Source organism: Brienomyrus brachyistius, chromosome 14 (assembly GCF_023856365.1).
Source record: "Brienomyrus brachyistius isolate T26 chromosome 14, BBRACH_0.4, whole genome shotgun sequence".
Lineage (NCBI taxonomy): Eukaryota > Metazoa > Chordata > Actinopteri > Osteoglossiformes > Mormyridae > Brienomyrus > Brienomyrus brachyistius.
The window spans coordinates 16,785,206-16,803,101 of NC_064546.1; the positions used below are offsets into that span (position 1 = coordinate 16,785,206).

Below are 17,896 nucleotides of genomic sequence, written 5' to 3' on the forward strand. Positions count from 1 at the left end.
CCTCCTCCCTCAGGGTCCGCTTCTGAGTAGTGACTAATTCCTGTGTAGTATGAGGTGCACAGCACCTTGTGGTGCAACGAGGACGCCCTCCTCAAGATGACTAGGAATTTTCTGGATTGGTTACGGCTCACTTGTGGTTGGATTCAAAGTACTTTAGTAGCAGAACTGGATTTTTCATGGATTTTTCAAAAGAAGTGAGAGCAGCATGTTGTAGTGCGAAAATGTAGAACTTATGTTCTCTACATTCTGCCCTTTTCTTATGATTTTATGCAGTTGGCAAGGACCTGTGTGTGTCATATGCCCACCTATAAATTTGCTATTTTGAGTTGCATTTGTAAAAAAACGTTGCAAAACTCCTTGCGCGATGGGGAGGGAAGACCAAGAATTCACTGGTTGCTCCCGAAATGGTAGAATTAAATTAGCAAGTTTAATGTTCAAAGGCATGGAGTTCAGTCATGCGTCTGTTCTATATTCTTCGAAGTAGCTCCCAGATGTTTGTTGTTAGATTAGTTTCCCCATTGCAGAAGGAAACATCTTTGAATTTGCGTACTTCAAAAAGACAATTGATGCGTACCAAGACCCGAGAATGTGTCTGCATCATCAGGCTTCTTAGCGCATTCGGAACATCACCAAGGTCAAACTGCATCAAATACAGAGCCTGACGCTTGTGGTGTTGACCAATGAACAAGCGTAATTTGGGTGCGTTTGTTCTTGGTCTATGCTAATTGGTGGCTAGGTGTAATTTTTTTATTTTTATTCAGCAGCTGTATGTTTATTCTTTACCGTGTTCATTCTTAGCTATGCAAGCTGATTGGTTCATGTCTGCACTCCCTAATCGCAGTATCTGGTGATGGATTATTACGTGGGTGGGGACCTGCTGACTCTGCTTAGCAAGTTTGAGGACCGTCTTCCGGAGGACATGGCGAGGTTCTACGTGGCCGAGATGGTCCTCGCCATCCACTCCATCCATCAGCTCCATTACGTGCATCGGTGAGCGGCACCCATGGGAGACGCCATGTTTTGGAGATGTTTCATATTCCCTGGCCCATTTTTGCCCTCTCATTAGCTCGCTTGATCTACTGTTATAGGGAGATGGTCTCTGGGGAATCGGTTGTCATGGGAACCGTTGCTGGGCTGACTGGTTGATTCGCTTTGCGTTTCAGGGACATTAAACCGGACAACGTGCTGCTGGACATGAACGGCCATATCAGGTTGGCAGATTTCGGCTCGTGCCTGAAGATGATGGACGATGGGACGGTGAGTGTCCACCAGGGGATCCCCGAATCCTCCTGTTGAGTTGGGCTTTTGTTTTGCAGTGGGGTGTGTAGATTTTGATGATTGATGGATGTCGACTTGGTTCCCCTTGACGGTTATGGATCCCTTTGCACAAGAAGGTTCTGAAGACCATCTTAAGAACTGACATTTGGATCTAGTATTCTCGTATGCCTAAAACTGGGAAACACTGGTGTTGTGTAATTCTGTGTTCAGTTCTGTTCCATTCAATTAAATTTTATTTGTATAGCGCATTTTCTCAGGATTACATTGTCTCAAAGCACTTTACATTATCCCTGCCCAAAGCCCCCATTGAGCAAGCCAGAGGTGACAGTGGTAAGGAAAAATTCCTTAAAAGGAAGAAACCTTGGGGGAGGGACCAGACTCAGAGGGAGCCCATCCTCTTGAGGACAGCGGAGGGAGTCAAATTAACGAAGTCCTGATTTATAGCTCTAAATTCTTAAAGTTTGGGTGTAAATGTAGAAGGTCCAGTGGAGTTATGGATGTTGGTGATAGGGCTGCTTCTAGCGACAGGATGAGCGGAGGTGCGGCCCAGGCAGGAGGTGCGGCCCAGGCAGGAGGGGCGTCACAGATAGTAGGGACGTCACAGGCAGGAGGGACGTCATATATAGTAGGGGAGTTTCACAGGCAAGAGGTACGTCACAGGCAATAGGGGTGTCGCAGGCAAGATATCTTGATTTTTGGGTCTCCAGACAGCACACCCCCATCGGAGTTAGAAACCATCTCAGCCTGAATGAACACTTCAGAAGCATGGCGAAATGGTAGGTGGCTCTCCTGCTAAAGAGGACTGGCTAGCCTTGCCCTTATTCTGTCTTCCTGTTTGTCACCATAATTCAAGCTGTCATAACTTTTCGGGGGTTGGGATCACGCATGTAAATGGTAGCTATTCATGATGTGTATCCTCTCTGGAAGACTTCAACTCCATATGTGCAGAGGGCACATATGAAAGAAAGCGAATTGCAAAGGTCATCTGAGTCGCCTGTCACCAGGCAGGACTGCATGCTAGCAGCTGCTACTCGCCAAGTTCTGCTTTGACAGTTTAACTCTGTCAGCATAGACGTTGTTTTAATCACTGAATGTCTGTTTTATGGAACGCAACTAATCTCCAGCAGGAGGTCTGTAAATAGGCCTTTCTCGTCTCGCTGGCTTCCCCGTCCTCCCAGTATGCTGAAGCGCCATTCTTCAGCCGAGGCATCGCTGATGGGGCTGCGGTTGTGATGTCTCAGCAAAGCAATATTAACTGGGTTTTAGTGTCACCCATTTGAACTTAGTCAGCTCTGAAAACTGCCTTCCTCATTGATTAGCTCGGTTAAGTCACCAGGGGTAACCTGGAGGAGGCGGAGCCTCCTGATACATAATGCCGTGTTGGCAGGTTCTGCTAGCATCGTTGGGTGTCAATCAGCTGATAGTCACCGAAAGCATCAAGGCAGACAGTAACACGTGTCTTGCGGCCCTGGGCAAGTGACTCGCAAAGACCCCCTTAACGCACGGCTGGTTTCGGATGCACGATGATTGGCGGTTTCTTGTCTAGCCACAGCCCTAGCTGCCTCCACGCGGTCTCTCTCCCTGCTGCGATTAGCGCCCGCTCTCTCCCTCGCAGGTGCAGTCTTCAGTTGCGGTCGGCACACCGGATTACATCTCCCCAGAGATCCTGCAGGCCATGGAGGACGGCATGGGGAAGTACGGGCCCGAGTGCGACTGGTGGTCGCTGGGGGTTTGCATGTACGAGATGCTATATGGCGAGACGCCCTTCTACGCAGAGTCGCTGGTGGAGACCTATGGCAAGATCATGAACCACGAAGTGAGTAATGCACTAGATCCTTTAATGAGCTAGTTCTATGTGCAGGTCTGGATGTTAACTTTCCTGGAAATGTTTTTTTTTTTTTGTGCTCCAAGTTATGTATCGTTGATCTGTGAATTGCGGCCATGCCCACTGTTTCCCATGGTACGGAGCCAAAAAAGAGGGATGTCAGCTCGCTGTCGTTGGCTGGCCCTTAGCTCGCTGTCGTTGGCTGGCCCTTAGCTCGCTGTCGTTGGCTGGCCCTTAGCTCGCTGTCGTTGGCTGGCCCTTAGCTCGCTGTCGTTGGCTGGCCCTTAGCTCGCTGTCGTTGGCTGGCCCTTAGCTCGCTGTCGTTGGCTGGCCCTTTAGCACAATAGGCCCGTGTGGTACGGGAGACACTCCGAAAGGTTCCCTTTGTGAAACCTTGAAAGATCCTCTCCCAGCAAAGGGAGTTTGTTGTCAGTCTGACTAGAAGGGTTGGGTGTGAGGCTGGCAGGTATTCAATCACGTTACGCTCCACCCCCCTCTCCAGGAGCGCTTCCAATTCCCGTCCCACATCACGGACGTGTCGGAAGATGCCAAGGACCTGATCCAGCGGCTCATCTGCAGCCGGGAGCGACGCATGGGCCAGAGCGGCATTGAGGACTTCAAGTGCCACCTGTTCTTCAGAGGTGTGGATTGGGAGCACATCCGCCACACGGAAGCACCTTACATCCCCGACGTCAGCTCACCCTCTGACACCTCCAACTTCGACGTTGACGACGACGTGCTGAAGAACCCGGTGTGTGACCACGTTCTGGCTCTCAGCGACGCCCACATCACATGTCTGCCACCCGGTCCAGTTTATAGTTTCTACAGCAAGTGATCACGGCAGTTGTCACACTCATGTGCATCTCCATCCAGGATGTGGTTCCCCTGGTGTCCCACACGGGCTTTTCTGGCCAGCACCTGCCTTTTGTGGGCTTTACCTACACCACGGAGAGCTGCTTCTCTGACTGCGGCAGCATGCAGAGGGCGCTGACGGCAGCCAGCCCGGAGGGGGAGGTCCAGCGAGATGGCGACGGCGGCCTGCAAGTGGAGGCTTTCGAGCGGCGCATCAAGCGGCTGGAGCAGGAGAAGCTGGAGCTGAACCGCAAGCTGCAGGGTACAGTGACGCTCGCTCGCACGTGTATGCGAGCACACTCCAGATAAACAAACGGGTGTGTAACTCCTTGGCATCTCTCCTCCTCCCAGAATCCACTCAGGCCGTGCTGTCACTCCATGGGTCGACTCGCGGGGTCGGCACGCTCGGTAGAGACAAGGAGATTAAGAAGCTGAACGAGGAGGTCGAGCGGCTGAAGAAGAAGCTGGCTGGTGAGCCGTTGAGCCAGGGAGTGTCACGCGTACGGGGGGCAGCACTGTGTCTGCTGGGGCCATTTGGGCTTTTAAACATCACCAGATCCTGGTCAGGGGTTCCCCCAACTCTCAGAATTGTCCAAGTTAGCACGGTCTTTGCTGATCCAATGGGAAAAAAAACAATGTTATTGATGTTAGGAGATGTTTGGGTAAGAGAGGGGGCAGGAGATGTTTGATAAGTCATGTCTGATGAACCTACCACTCCCTCAGACTCTGATCGACTGGAGCACCAGCTTGAGGAGGCAGTGACCCTCCGGCAGGACTATGAAACATCTTCCACCAAGCTGAAGGCCCTGGAAAAGCAGGTGAAAGCACTGAGACAAGAGAGGGAGGAGAACCAGAAGGTATGGCCATACCGATGCTGTTTGAGCACCCTGCAGCTCCCTCGGGGTGATTTGTGGTTTCATCCAGTTTCTTTGCTGCATGTGTGAATGACGGTAAACAAACGATATCTTGAGTTTGATTGGTGCACATGTGAAACGAACATTAAGCACATCTTAACTCGTGAATAAACCTGACCTGGCCCCTGTCTGGTCTCTATCCCCCACCCAGCAACTGGCCGACTCCCTAGAGCGACTCAAGTCGCAGACCAAGGAGCTGAAGGAGGTGCACCAGCAGCGCAAGCTGGCCCTGCAGGAGTCGCAGGAGCTGAGCGATCGCGTCAGCGAGCTGCGCTCCCAGAAGCAGCGGCTCTCCCGCCAGCTGCGCGATAAAGAGGAGGAGATGGAGTCGCTCCTACAGAAGATGGACGGCATGCGCCAGGAGATTCGCCGGACAGAAAAGGCCCGCAAGGAGGTACGCTGGGGGAAGAATCCGGCGAGGCATAGCACAATTGGCCTCCCTCCGAAAAGCCTTTCCCTCCTTGAATACCAAACATTTTGTATCTTTAACTTTTCCCCCCCAGCAACCCCCATCCCCCGTCCCCGCCCCCCAGATGCCCCCCCCCCCCCGCTGATCCTGGCGCGCGGCGGGCTAATGAAAGGCGCGTGCCTCTCTGCTCGGTGTGCGCCTTCATGATTTTTACGCTCTCGGGCGGAGAGCCCCGCCAAGAGTGCCGGCTTTATCTGCCGTGAATGTGGGGCCTCAGCAGGAATCCGCCGGCGTCCCTCCCCTTGTCCCTCCCCATCGTGGGCCTGGGCTCTCCTCCCCGGACAGCCTAATTCCATCCAGATGGAGGCCAGTGACCTCTGCCGTGACGCGCTGGGCAGGAATGTGCTGTTGTGAAGCAGGAGGGGAAAAGATTAACACACACACATATACATATATATACATACATACATACATACGTGTGTGTGTGTGTGTGTGTGTGTGTGTGTGTGTGTGTGTGTGTGTGTGTGTGTGTGTGTGTGTGTGTGTGTGTGTGTGTGTGTGTGTGTGTGTGTGTGTGTGTGTGTGTGTGTGTGTGTGTGTGTGTGTGTGTGTGTGTGTGTTAATATACATACTCACAGACACGGTTTAACCGAAAACATCATCGCTTTATGTGACACCAGGATGGGAACTAATGACCAGCAGCAGCCTTTAGGTTAACTTGCTGGACTGAACAGCGGCAGCCAGTACCACGGCTATTCACAGGGTGTATGTACCCAGAACGAGGTTGGTTCATATCCCATGAGGGTCCTGATGACTCATGCTCCGTCCCCCCACAGCTGGAGGCCCAGCTGGACGACACCAAGGCCGAGGCATCGAAGGAGCGGAAGTTGCGTGAGCACAGCGAGACGTACTGCAAGCAGCTGGAGGGCGAGCTGGAGGTGCTCAAGGTCAGCGCCCCCCCCCCCCCCCCCCCAACACACACGCACGTCACTGCACTGGAAAGACAAGAGTCCCTAGACCACAGTCACTCCATACCAGGGCTCGCCCCCCCTTCAGTCCTGAAATTGTCTTGGAACATGTAGAGAGGAAAGCTGTCTATTTGGGATGTGGCGGGGGACCGGGGGGGGACATCGGTTGTCCCTGTCCAGCTGCAGATACCAAGTGCCCACCTGTGCTCTCACACTGTGATGGGCTGCCCCACACGTCTGTCCCAGGGGGGCAGCTAGCACTGGGCAGACGGCAGGGAACACAAACACAGCCTGAAAGTGAGACGCATTGCTCCACAAATAAGACAGCAGGGAGTCCAGAGTCATGTCTGCCTATCGCCGACATCTGCTCCCGATTCCAAGTTGTGCAGCTGATCCGTTTAGCATCGGGGGGGGGCTAAAACCCAGAACTAATGTCTGCGTGTAATGGGTGATTAAGGGAGGACCCCTGAAGATGGACTGCGTGAGTCTGCAGTGGGGATGCTACTCGCCGTTTCAGGTCATGTGACTCGGTGAAAAGGGCAGCAGTGACGGTTAGCTGTGTTCGCGTTGACGCCCTTGCGAATGGAATCGCCGGCGCTGAGACCGCGAACGGTGTTTCGATTTCCCGCGCGCGATACGTGTTGATGCCCCCGGCAGGTGAAGCAGGGCAGCGGCCGGGCCAGCGTCCTCAGCCCGGAGAGCCAGCAGGAGCTGTCCAAGGTGCGGGCGGAGCTGGACCGGAAGGCGGTGTTGTATGAGGAGGAGCTGGGCCGGCGAGAGGCCACCCACACCGCCGAGCTGAAGAGTTTGCACAAAGAGCTACGCGACTCAGAGAGCCAGCAGGTGGCGCTGCAGAAGGAGGTGCTGCAGCTGAAGGACAAGCTGGAGAAGGACAAGCGTGAGCGGTGAGTCCCCTATGCTCCGCCCATGTCTCTTCTTGTAGCCCCGCCTCCACTATCAGCCCCACCCACAGCTTGACTAACAGTCTGGGACTGTGACTCGGTTGTCTCACGGGCCCTTACACATGCAGCCCTCAGAAATGGTGGATATTTAAATCTAGACGTCTTTGGAGGAGGGCGTGACAAAGGCCTGTGTGTCCGTGCCTGCAGGCAGAGTGAGATGGAGGAGGCGATGAGGACTCTGAAGGAGAAGTACGAGCGCGAGAGGACCATGCTGGGAGACGATAACCGCAAGCTGACTGCAGAGACTGACCGGGTGAGACAGGCCAAAGTTTGGCCCAGAGGTCTCTCTCCTGGGGGGGGGAGCCGTGGTTAATGACACTGACCGCCCTGCTCCCCGCCCACCCCTGCAGCTGTGCACATTCGTGGACAAACTGACAGCCCAGAATCGGCAGCTGGAGGATGAGCTCCAGGATCTGGCTGCTAAGAAGGAGAGTGTGGCCCACTGGGAGGCGCAGATAGCAGAGATCATCCAGTGGTGGGTGTCCCCAGAGGGTCCGCCCATGTGTGTTTGATTCTCCATGGCTTTGTCTCTGTGTGTGATCTAATTATGTGCCCCCCCCGCAGGGTTAGCGACGAGAAGGACGCCCGTGGTTACCTGCAAGCCCTAGCCTCCAAGATGACGGAGGAGCTTGAATCACTGCGCAGTTCCAACCTTGGCTCCCGACCCATGGTGAGTCATAACCCTTGACCTTTGCCCTTTAACCCCGTAACCCAGCGACGCTTCACTGCCCGTCTCGTCGTGGTCAGTGCGGATGTTTTCAGCTCTTCTTTGAGACACTTGTGTGCATTTTTGTAAACCTCTTGCGCAGTCACTCCAGCAAGCTTCAGGAACAAACAGTCCCTTTCAGAGGTCTGTATTTCCTTATGGGTGGGACAAGCTGGTGAGTGCCCCCCACCCTGAAACAAATAATCCCCCTCAAATCTTTGCCATGGCACCTTGCCCACCGGATCATGAACAGCCCGATTAGGATCTGCATGTCATCACTGTCCTTATCCCAATCATTAGCACGTTCGATCATCCACCTCTGCCTGGGAGGAGCCTGTGATAATGTCCACCTTCAGACCAAAGCAAAACAAGTTAAAAGTTATTAGAATTTATGAACGCTCTTCCCGAGCTGTTGTCCCGCTCCCAGAATCATCGGATGGATGGTCTTGAAGTTTTGCACCGTTATAAATAATCCTTTGTGTGTCAGTGGTTTTTAGTAGCAGAGTGAGCAAAGCAAAGCAGAAGGGAGTCCAGGCCCTACGCCAGTCACCTGGTAGATGTTGGTCTGTTCAGATTAAACAGGGGATCTTAGATTGGAGATTATTGTAGGCTTTTCTTGATATAAGGCCGATGGATGTTTGCGCAAAGCATGCAGCCAGAAAAGGAATCCAGCCTCCCTCTTGGTAGTCGAGCTATTAATGTCGGTTGCCGTGCATGTAAGAGGTCAGCCCAAGTCACATGTCTGATGTCAGATCAGTCACATGTCTGGGCTGCTTTGTTTCGGCCAATAGGAGGCAGCAAACATGATGCCCCTGGCCTTCTCCCTCTGCTGCCCCTGAGCGCATGGGTGATTCCGCCCCTGTGGGGTGGCCATGATTAGATGCTTTGTTCTGCTTATGCTTCAGAATCGAAGCGTGTGGTACACAGAGTGATTTTTCTATTCGATGATTCTGCACTGCTGTTTGTTAAATGAGAGGAATCGACTCGGAATGGGCGAAGTCCTGTCTTTGGTAGTTGGAATTTAATGCTCTCCAAGGTAGGGGATCAGACGTGCTTCCGGAGCATGGAGATGAATCAATGAAACCCCAGAAGCATCCAGCCGCCCAGTGTTGTTATGCGACTCGATCCACAAGTAATGCATTTACCTAGATAGATTAATTTCCAAAGCGATTCTGATCAGTATTTTTCCTTAAATGATGCTTGACCTGGTTTGACATCAGGAGATGTTTCCTGGTGTTCCTCGTGGTCGTCTACCAACACTGGCCTCGTTGAGCTTCTGTGCTGTATGACTCCCGGCGCCTTTGTCCTCCTGGCCTGCGAGTGAGTCCTGCCTCTGGAAGCCAGCACCCCAGGCAGCTTAATGGCCCTACCCTCTCGCCTCCTCCCTCCCAGGACCCCCTTTGGAAAGTACGGCGCAGTCAGAAGCTGGACATGTCAGCTCGCCTCGAGCTGCAGTCGGCACTGGATGCCGAAATCCGGGCCAAGCAGCTGGTCCAGGAAGAGCTACGAAAGGTCAAGTCTTCCAACATCTCCTTGGAAAGGTGGGTCTGCACCCCAACCAGCTTTGGCGACTCATCCCAGGCCTGCCTCTAGGTTTTGACCCCTTTTCTGAAGAGGTCAAGATGGACAGTCAGCATCACTCCGAGCCTCCGATGCTAAATCCCTGTTAGTCTGGTCCCTCTGTGAACTCAGGGAGCCGGTTGTCTGCAGCAGCATAAACATTCAGTGTTGACCTGTAGTGACGTGCGCTGTGCAAGGTCCATGCTGGCAGTTTAAATGGACCGTTCCAGCACCAGACGCCTGATTGTAGCCCAGTGTGAATTCTGTTATGATTAAACTGGTGCATGAGTGAATGTCAAGTTAATATCTGCGGGACTCTAGCTCTGCGCTTCCAAAACAAATTAGTGCACGGTTGGTCGATAGTTAGACAAATCACTGTTTTTGAATCAACTCGCAGCTTGAGGCTGTGTGTCTGAACTGGGGAAAGCCTTCTCGTATAATTGTGCTTAGTAAGCTGTCATCAAGCTCTCGGCGAGTGCGGAAGCGTGGAAAATGGCAGGGGGTGCACTTAATGTAAATCGGAATCACTGGGTTCCTTTCGCTGGTGCATGCGAGGTGAATTTCATCTTCGGTGATTATAGCGTTACTGTTTGCGCTATACAAGAACACAAGCAAATATAAATACGCAAAAGATTCTTTTGGTTCTGAAAATTTGCCTAATTTTAGCACCGGTGCTTATATATGTTTCTCTTCATCCACCCCCCACCCTTCCCCCTCCCCCCAGCAAACTTAAGGATGCAGAATCCAAGAACCGGGAGATGGCTGACCAGTTGGAGACTATGAAGAAGGACCTGGAGGACAGCCGGTCCCGGTCCGACAAAGGTAACGACCGTGGTGTGACCAGCCTCTAGTGCAGAGACACAGATTAGCTATGACTAAGTTGCTGGGAACCTTTATATAGTCTGATTAAAATGTTTAACAAAACCTCTTAGTTGCTTCTACCAAGAAACCCAACTTCATATGCTACAGTTAAGTTTCAGTTAAACGTCTACATAAAGTAACCAGGTTCTTCTACTATTGACCAGCGTACTTGACACACTGGTGAATGTGCTTCCAGCATTTTCTTTACCATTTTGCTCCAGGTTTAAAACTTCCACACTTCCAGGATTCCATCTTCGAGTACTTCAACACCTCCTCTCTTGGCCGTGACCTGACGTTCAGAGTAAGTCCCTCCCCCCAAGGCGGAATTGGTGCAATGGCAGTGAGAAAGTTACGCAAACCTTTGTCTTTGGAGAACTTGGTCAGGTTCTCACTTTAGCACCCACTCCCTGCCAACACCCCCCATGTGCACACGCCAGGGGGGAGATCAAAGGGAGTAGCCCCCAGGGGTCAAGTCACCCGGCCAACTGCTCCCCTCTTGTGATCTGCCTCATGGACCTTCTCACCAGACAGACTTCAAACGACCTTCTGCGGGGGTCAGGCAGGGTAGCTGTACTGTACAAAGCCCTCCTGAGAGACAGCCCACCCCCTCGTAAGCCGCGGGGGTTGTTTTATGATTAAGCACAGTTACCGTGGTTGGCACAGCCGAGGAAATGGATCCTTCTGTCTGGAAAGCATTGTTACATGGGTCATAAGTGCTTATGGGTCATAAGTGCTTATGGGTCATAAGAGCAAAACTGTATTTTTTTTTGCGTTTTAGGGTCTTTTTTACCATAATGTTGGTGCAGCCCAGGTGTCTTTTAAAACAGGAATACGTTTGTCTGTATATAGTGTTGGGTTGCTGATAGACCACAGGCAAGTGCATCATGGAGGCGGTTTGGTCAGCTCCGATGCCGCAGGAGTCCAAAGTGCTGCTTTATCCGCTAGTCCATGAAGGCTTAAGTGCAGATTTGCAGTGTTAGGAGGAGAAAGAGTCCATTTGGGTTCAGTGTGATTCACAGGTTTTGCACCCAGGTCACCCTCTTCCTCTCCTGCTCCCATGTTCTTAAGGTAGCTAAAATGCACAAACAACAAAAGGCAAACCATGGGAATGTGGTTTTGTTTTTGTCTCGCACGTCTGTCACCAAAAAAAGGGCTCGGTCTCATCCTCGTCGGCATCCTCCCTGCTAGCGTTTTGGGATGAAGTAAGTCTGGCTGAAAACAGCCTCCCCCCAACCTAGTCACCATCCCCTAGTGCTTCATGTTCTAGTCTTATGGTTAACCTTACCAAATAGCCTCCCCTTCCACCATAACCTTCATTATTATTGGGTAGGGAGGGGGGGTCACACAAACCCACCTGACACCACAGCCACTAACCCCCCCCCCCCCCCCTCCGCCCCTACCCCAACTTGCCGTTAAGCTCTCAATAGTCGTCTTTCCTGGATGGGGCATATTTCTCATTAGCGCCCTGCTATTGACAAGTGTTCTCATATGTAATGACTAATTTATGTGGCTGAGTTACGGTTTGCTTACAGATCATGACTCGCATACCAGAGGATCCCCTGAAGCGATTTATCATCGGAGGCTTGGTTTGTTAGGCATGGGGCCGAGGGGTCTGCGATCCGCGTGTCCTTAGCAAGCGCAATGCGCAGCTCGGGTTAATGCAAATGGTTTGGAAGCAGAACTCGGGGTCTGACTCGATGTGCGTCTGTAAGTCAGCTCCGCGTCTCGGCTTCCCCATAGTATAGCTGCCATTGGATCTTTGCTGATGGAAATGCAGGTTTTACTGGGACTCAAGTGCGCAAACGTCATGGCCACGCATTAGATATATACCACTTCAGTGTGCAGCCAGGATCCAAAAGCCTGGTTCTAGTCTAAGTTTGTGTGTCCGTGCTGTGCACAAACATGTACACACCTTAAGCCTAAGGAGCTCTGCCTCTGATCCAGCTCTATTGTGCCCCCTGCTGGTGAACTGTTGTAGCAGGACACAAACAGATTTTAAATAAGTACGTTGTGCTCCTGCCACCCTTCACTGCTGACGACCAGCTGTGTGACTTCTTTCTCTGGCCTCAAAGTGTGAGTCTTCCCCCCCCCCAGACCAGCTCCATCACTGAGGTCGATTCTGCGCCCCAGAAGGCCGACGTCCCTCCTTCCCCCACGCCAGCTACAGAGCAAGACGTGAGTGAACTCCAGTACAGTGATGCCCCGTGAAATCCCCCGTTTCAGCGCTTTTATCTGCTGATCATACCCACTTTGACGACCTTCAGTGATGTATGGTGCTGTATGAAGGCAAAACTGCATATTTTATGAAAAATCAAGTAATACTGGTTCTCATAGGCTCTCTTATCTTATGATAAAATATCTTTTGAAAAAAACTTTATTCATATGGGTGGCCAGTCGAATAAACATAGCAGCTTCTGTTCACTGTAGTTGCCTTGTCCTGCCTCTGTGTCACAGTGCTTCCAAATCTTAATTTTTATTTAAAGTCTCTAACAGGACTATGCTGATTTTTCTTACTTTGTCATGAATATTTGATCCCTTCCCCCAGGAGCAAGACAAGCCCGTCCCTGCTGCACCCGTAGTCACCCCCTCTCTGTACCAGTCCTCGGCCCTGACCACCCCAAAGGTACACCCCGTCTGTGACCTCGGAGCGTTGCTCAGAATGCTGTGTGGGCACCGTGTTCCGCTCTGTACAGTCCTTTGCAAGCGCCTCTGACTGGGATGAGTCACGGTTTGTCTGAAGCCCAGGCGGTCACCTGTAATGCATTTTATTCGGTGCTTGGGGTGCAGCTTTCTGAGAGCCTGAGCTCTGAATCACGAGATGTGACTAACGGTGGCGTCCCTGTGTGGCGTCCCTGTGTGCCCCAGCCCAAAGCTCACCAGCTGAGCATCAAGACCTTCTCCAGCCCCACCCAGTGTACTCACTGCAGCTCCCTGATGGTGGGTCTCATTCGCCAGGGCTACGCCTGTGAAGGTAAGTGTCTGCCCTGCCTTCCTCCCATCTCATTTTAACAGTGCCGGACATTTCAGGTCCAGAAAGTAAAAATCCAAACCAGGATTTTGTTTCAACCAACCAGTTGAGCATAAAGAGTCACAGTCACAGAGCACTCAACTGGTTGGCTGAAACAAAATCCTGGTCTGGATTTTTACTTTCTGGACCTGAACTTTCCACCTCTGCATTTTGAAGTGAATAAATATGTGAATAGTCTTCTCATGCTGTTTTTGTCACCCTGCAGTTTGCTCCTTCATCTGTCACGTCTCCTGTAAGGACCATGCCCCCCAGGTCTGCCCTATTCCCCCGGAGCAGGCCAAGCGCCCTCTGGGCATTGACGTGCAGCGGGGCATTGGGACGGCCTACAAGGGCTTTGTCAGGGTGAGTGTCATCGCCACGGCGACCGTGGTGGTCGGCTGATGAACCGTTCCGCATGTGATCCCACCAACACCGATGTGTGGTGATGCTGCCTTAGCATTGCATGGTAATCTGAGCTGGCTGAATGACAAATGTAGTGGCCTCCCCCAGGGTTTTATGGGAATGTGGCAGGTGCACTCCCATCCCAGCATGCTTTGGGCCGGACTGTAAAGCAAGCCGTCACCCTTCGAGTGCGGAGTACTGACACGCCCCTCTGTGGTTAGAAAGGCCAGGAATTTCTGAAAACAGGTTGTTCTGGCTCTTTGTTTACACTCAGATACAGTTGTTTCTCCTTAACTGTCCCTCCTTAACCTTTTGTGTGGATGTCATGGAAGCCACAGTGTGCCACGTGTGGCCGGTTCCCATAAAGTGCCAGCGAGCCGTGACTCTGAACCTCGGAGTGCTCATAATGACATGAACGGCTCTATCTGTGCCCCGCTGTGTGCCACAGGGAGGCCACTGCCTGATAACTGAGCGTGTGCCTGTATTCTTTTCCTAGATATGGTGAAACCAGACATAACAAAGAGGGCCGTATTCAAAGGCCGGAGTTGAGGGCCTGGTTTTACTTGCAAAAAAATGTTATGAGGGCAGAAAGAAGAATCATTGGTTCAGAGATATAACCAATCAGATTGTAGAAGGGGTGGGTCCAAGCAACTACGGGAGGTGGGGCCAAGACACCAGATTGGTCGGTCCTGCTTACTCTAGTTGCTTGGATCCACCGCCTCTACAATCTAATTGGTTGTCTCCCTGAACCAATCATTTTTCTTCCTTTTTAAGTAAAACTTCAGCAAGCCACATTGATAGCTTAGCTCAGAATCTGAAAAGGTATTCATTAAGCTTTGTTTTTTTCTCCCTTTGCGCACTTAGTTCTGGTTGGCAGCGCTATTTTGCAACAGTGTCTGACTCGAGTGTGTTTTTCATTTTTTTTTAGGTTTGTAACAAAATGGTGGCTGAAGCTAGAGGGTGCCACCTCCGCTTAATGCACACACTATGTACGCGGAGCTACCTAACTCAGTTTAATTTTTACCAAATCACTACCTTTGATTTTCCAAGAGAAGCTCCTTCGATTGGAAATCATTAATTGCCTTAGTAGAGTCCGGTCAGCACATGCACAGAAATGTGAACGTCGACATTCCTGAAGTAATTCTCCTGGTGGTTCAGACTTGTCTGTAGAATCGAGGACCTGAACGTCCCCTTCGGATGTTGCCATTTAGCCGCTTTGCTGGCTCCTCCATCTGAAGGCCCCTCACTTCACCCCGCTGAAGGCAGTCGGGTTAAATACGTTACAAGCTCACTTCTGTAATGGCTGCCTAGTCAGCTCCCTGGTTAGTTCTGTGCACCGGCCCCACACAGACCCCCACCCCCGCCCAGCAGATATGGCTCTGAAGGTTCTGATCTGCCTCGTCCTGTCCAGATTCCCAAACCTACAGGGGTGAAAAAGGGCTGGCAGCGAGCCTACGCCGTGGTGTGCGACTGCAAGCTCTTCCTATACGACGTCCCCGAGGGCAAGTCCACTCAGCCGGTCATGTTGGCTAGCCAGGTGCTGGACCTCAGGTGGGTTTCCGCAGCGTCCCGCCATTACCTTCTCCTTGTTTCAGTGATACCAATGGTTACACAGGTGGGACTCGGGTCAGAACATTCCTCAGACTCTAAGTGTGTCTCCTGTTGCATCTCGTACTCGGCGTACATCTACATTTACATCGATTGAGCAGACGTTTTTGTCAAGTGACGTGCAAATAGCGCAACATGGGGTTGACCGTGGAATAAGAGCCACTAGGCTGAGCGTCGAAAGCATGCCCAGTTACCCTGTGTTTACCCTCTTCACCCTGTATGTGATTCTTCATCCTTCCCCTGTTGTAGTACTGGTGTGTGTAACAGCGAGGTAAGCGTGGTGATGCTCAGGTACCGTTTCATCCTGTATTTGGCAGAGATGAGGAGTTTTCTGTGAGCTCCGTCTTGGCGTCGGACGTCATCCACGCCACTCGAAAGGACGTCCCCTGTATATTCCGGGTAGGCACCGTCTGCCGCCGCTGTCGATTCCGAATTCATAAGGCCTCCCGGCAGCTGTTGGTCATGTACGCCCCCCACCCCTCCACCCCCCGCAGGTGACGTCGTCGCTGTTGAGCTCGCCACAGCGCACGGCTTCGCTGCTGGTGCTGGCGGAGAGCGAAACGGAGAAGAGGAAGTGGGTGGGTATCCTGGAGGGCCTTCAGACCATCCTGAGCAAGAACAAGATGAGGAACCGTGCCGTGCACGTGGCCCACGAGGCCTACGACAGCAGCCTGCCCGCCATCAAGACCACCCTGTCCGCCAGCATTGTGGGTGAGGAGCAAGCTTCAGTTTTATGGGCTTGGCGATGGCTCCTCTGTGCTCTATACGCGGGTTTATGCGCTTCCTGTTCTGTGGCTGATTTTGCTTCTGTGACCGGCGTTGAATTCGGCCGGCAGGACTAGTGCCTGGCGCATTTGGAGGTTGCCATGGGAACGTTGTCCTCTAATCCCAAAGCCGTATGTGAAATTTGCTAGCAGGAGAGTGGTCTGTCACAGGCATTACAGGCATGTCTGATGCGCTACCGGTAGTGCTGTGGTCTATTAAAAAAAATTTTTTTTAAATGGTACTAGTTAGCCGGTGAAAAACTCTTTGCTGTGAGAACCACCACAGCAAAGGGCTGGAGATTCACAGCTTCTGATTATCCACACGATGGCGGAGGGCAACCGCCAGTCCGGCCCCCGCGTTAGAGACAGCCGTGGCTGCCTCAGCCTTAAGCCTCGAACATTGGGAGGTGCACTGCGATCCCCCCATGACGCTTAAGCCACCTGCAGTGAAGTGCAATGACAAGTCTCACAGAATCACTCAAATGTCACCCCAGAAATGGGAAGGGACAAAACATACAGCTAATTCTCACCTCATTTATTGGCTTCCCTAAAAGCCCTGGTAAGTGATCTGTGTTGACGCCTCCATCCCTCTGTCCCCTGCAGACCGTGAGCGCATTGCCCTGGGCACAGAGGAGGGCCTCTATGTCGTGGAGGTTACCAGAGATGGTAGGTGTCTGCTGTCAGCTGAGGGCTCTCCTTGTGTACTTTCTTTTGCCCGTTCCTCCAGAGACCTTTTGCTCTTTGAAGTGCTGCTTGTTTAAATGTGAAGTTGCCCTACTGCTTGATATCTTTCAATGGCCTACAAAACCACTTTGTAGCAATGGAGAACCAGCCTCGCTCACTTTCACCAGCTTATTGAAGCGACGTCGGCAGGCTGTGCAAGTGTCCGCGTACGTCTCAGGCGATCTGCATGTCTCCCCAGTGATTGTTCGGGCAGCCGACTGCAAGAAGGTCCACCAGATCGAGCTGATCCCCAAAGAGAAGATGGTGGTCTTGCTATGTGGCCGCAATCGACACGTGCACCTCTACTCCTGGGGCGTGCTGGAGGGCGCCGAGTGCAACTTCGACATGAAGCTGCCGGAGACCAGGGGCTGCCAGGCGCTGACCACGGGCACCCTACGACCCGGGGGGCCTGCCTGCCTGCTGGCCGCCGTCAAGCGGCAAGTGCTGTGCTACGAGGTGCCGCGCGCCAAGCAGCAATGCCGCAGGCTGTGGGAAGTGCAGGCGCCGGGCCCGGTGCAGTGGCTGGGCATCCTGCGCGAGCGACTCTGCGTGGGCTATCCATCCGGCTTTGCCTTGCTCGGCCTGCAGGGGGAGTCGTCGCCCGTCAGCCTGGTGGGCCCCACCGACCCGTCGCTGTCCTTCCTCAGCCAGCAGCCTCTGGACGCCCTGCACGCGGCGGAGGTGGGAGCAAATGAGTTCCTGCTCTGCTTCAGCCTGCTGGGCATCTACGTGGACCTGCAGGGCCGCCGCTCCCGCGTCCAGGAGCTGATGTGGCCGGCTACACCAGTCGCCTGCAGTATGTTCTCTTACCTTCAAAATTATCGATGTTTGGCCAACGGCCATTGGCCGTAACCTCTGATTCACATGCTCTGTTCCCCTGACCTTTGAGCCGTTGGGCTGAATAAACATCGAATGGTATCGGCGGTGAAGAATTAGTGCGATTTAGCTGTGATGGGTTTTTGGTTTCCTTCGTGGAAGTGTCTGATGGAATGTGCTTTAGTTTTAAGCTTAACACTGGTGCAGTGGTGATCCCAGCATGTTGAGGCTGGTAGCAGAA

General features: G+C 52.5%; 1 protein-coding gene across 4 annotated transcripts in view; it reads left to right on the forward strand.

Moving 5' to 3' along the window:
* The window catches only part of cdc42bpb (CDC42 binding protein kinase beta (DMPK-like)), a 46,440-nt gene that overhangs the window by 23,695 nt on the left and 4,849 nt on the right, over positions 1 to 17,896 (forward strand). For 3 of the 4 annotated variants that reach the window (XM_048974065.1, XM_048974066.1, XM_048974068.1), the window contains exons 5-29: positions 842 to 990; positions 1,164 to 1,257; positions 2,894 to 3,094; positions 3,606 to 3,854; positions 3,977 to 4,217; positions 4,307 to 4,426; positions 4,679 to 4,812; positions 5,021 to 5,263; positions 6,115 to 6,225; positions 6,904 to 7,151; positions 7,356 to 7,461; positions 7,559 to 7,683; positions 7,773 to 7,878; positions 9,307 to 9,455; positions 10,199 to 10,296; positions 10,557 to 10,636; positions 12,430 to 12,510; positions 12,881 to 12,958; positions 13,123 to 13,306; positions 13,569 to 13,705; positions 15,156 to 15,295; positions 15,670 to 15,751; positions 15,847 to 16,063; positions 16,720 to 16,782; positions 17,039 to 17,635. In XM_048974065.1, the coding sequence (XP_048830022.1) occupies positions 842 to 990; positions 1,164 to 1,257; positions 2,894 to 3,094; positions 3,606 to 3,854; positions 3,977 to 4,217; positions 4,307 to 4,426; positions 4,679 to 4,812; positions 5,021 to 5,263; positions 6,115 to 6,225; positions 6,904 to 7,151; positions 7,356 to 7,461; positions 7,559 to 7,683; positions 7,773 to 7,878; positions 9,307 to 9,455; positions 10,199 to 10,296; positions 10,557 to 10,636; positions 12,430 to 12,510; positions 12,881 to 12,958; positions 13,123 to 13,306; positions 13,569 to 13,705; positions 15,156 to 15,295; positions 15,670 to 15,751; positions 15,847 to 16,063; positions 16,720 to 16,782; positions 17,039 to 17,635 (4,033 nt within the window). The remainder of the gene's footprint in view (positions 1 to 841; positions 991 to 1,163; positions 1,258 to 2,893; positions 3,095 to 3,605; positions 3,855 to 3,976; positions 4,218 to 4,306; positions 4,427 to 4,678; positions 4,813 to 5,020; positions 5,264 to 6,114; positions 6,226 to 6,903; positions 7,152 to 7,355; positions 7,462 to 7,558; positions 7,684 to 7,772; positions 7,879 to 9,306; positions 9,456 to 10,198; positions 10,297 to 10,556; positions 10,637 to 12,429; positions 12,511 to 12,880; positions 12,959 to 13,122; positions 13,307 to 13,568; positions 13,706 to 15,155; positions 15,296 to 15,669; positions 15,752 to 15,846; positions 16,064 to 16,719; positions 16,783 to 17,038; positions 17,636 to 17,896) is intronic. The other variant, XM_048974067.1, reaches the window with a different exon arrangement.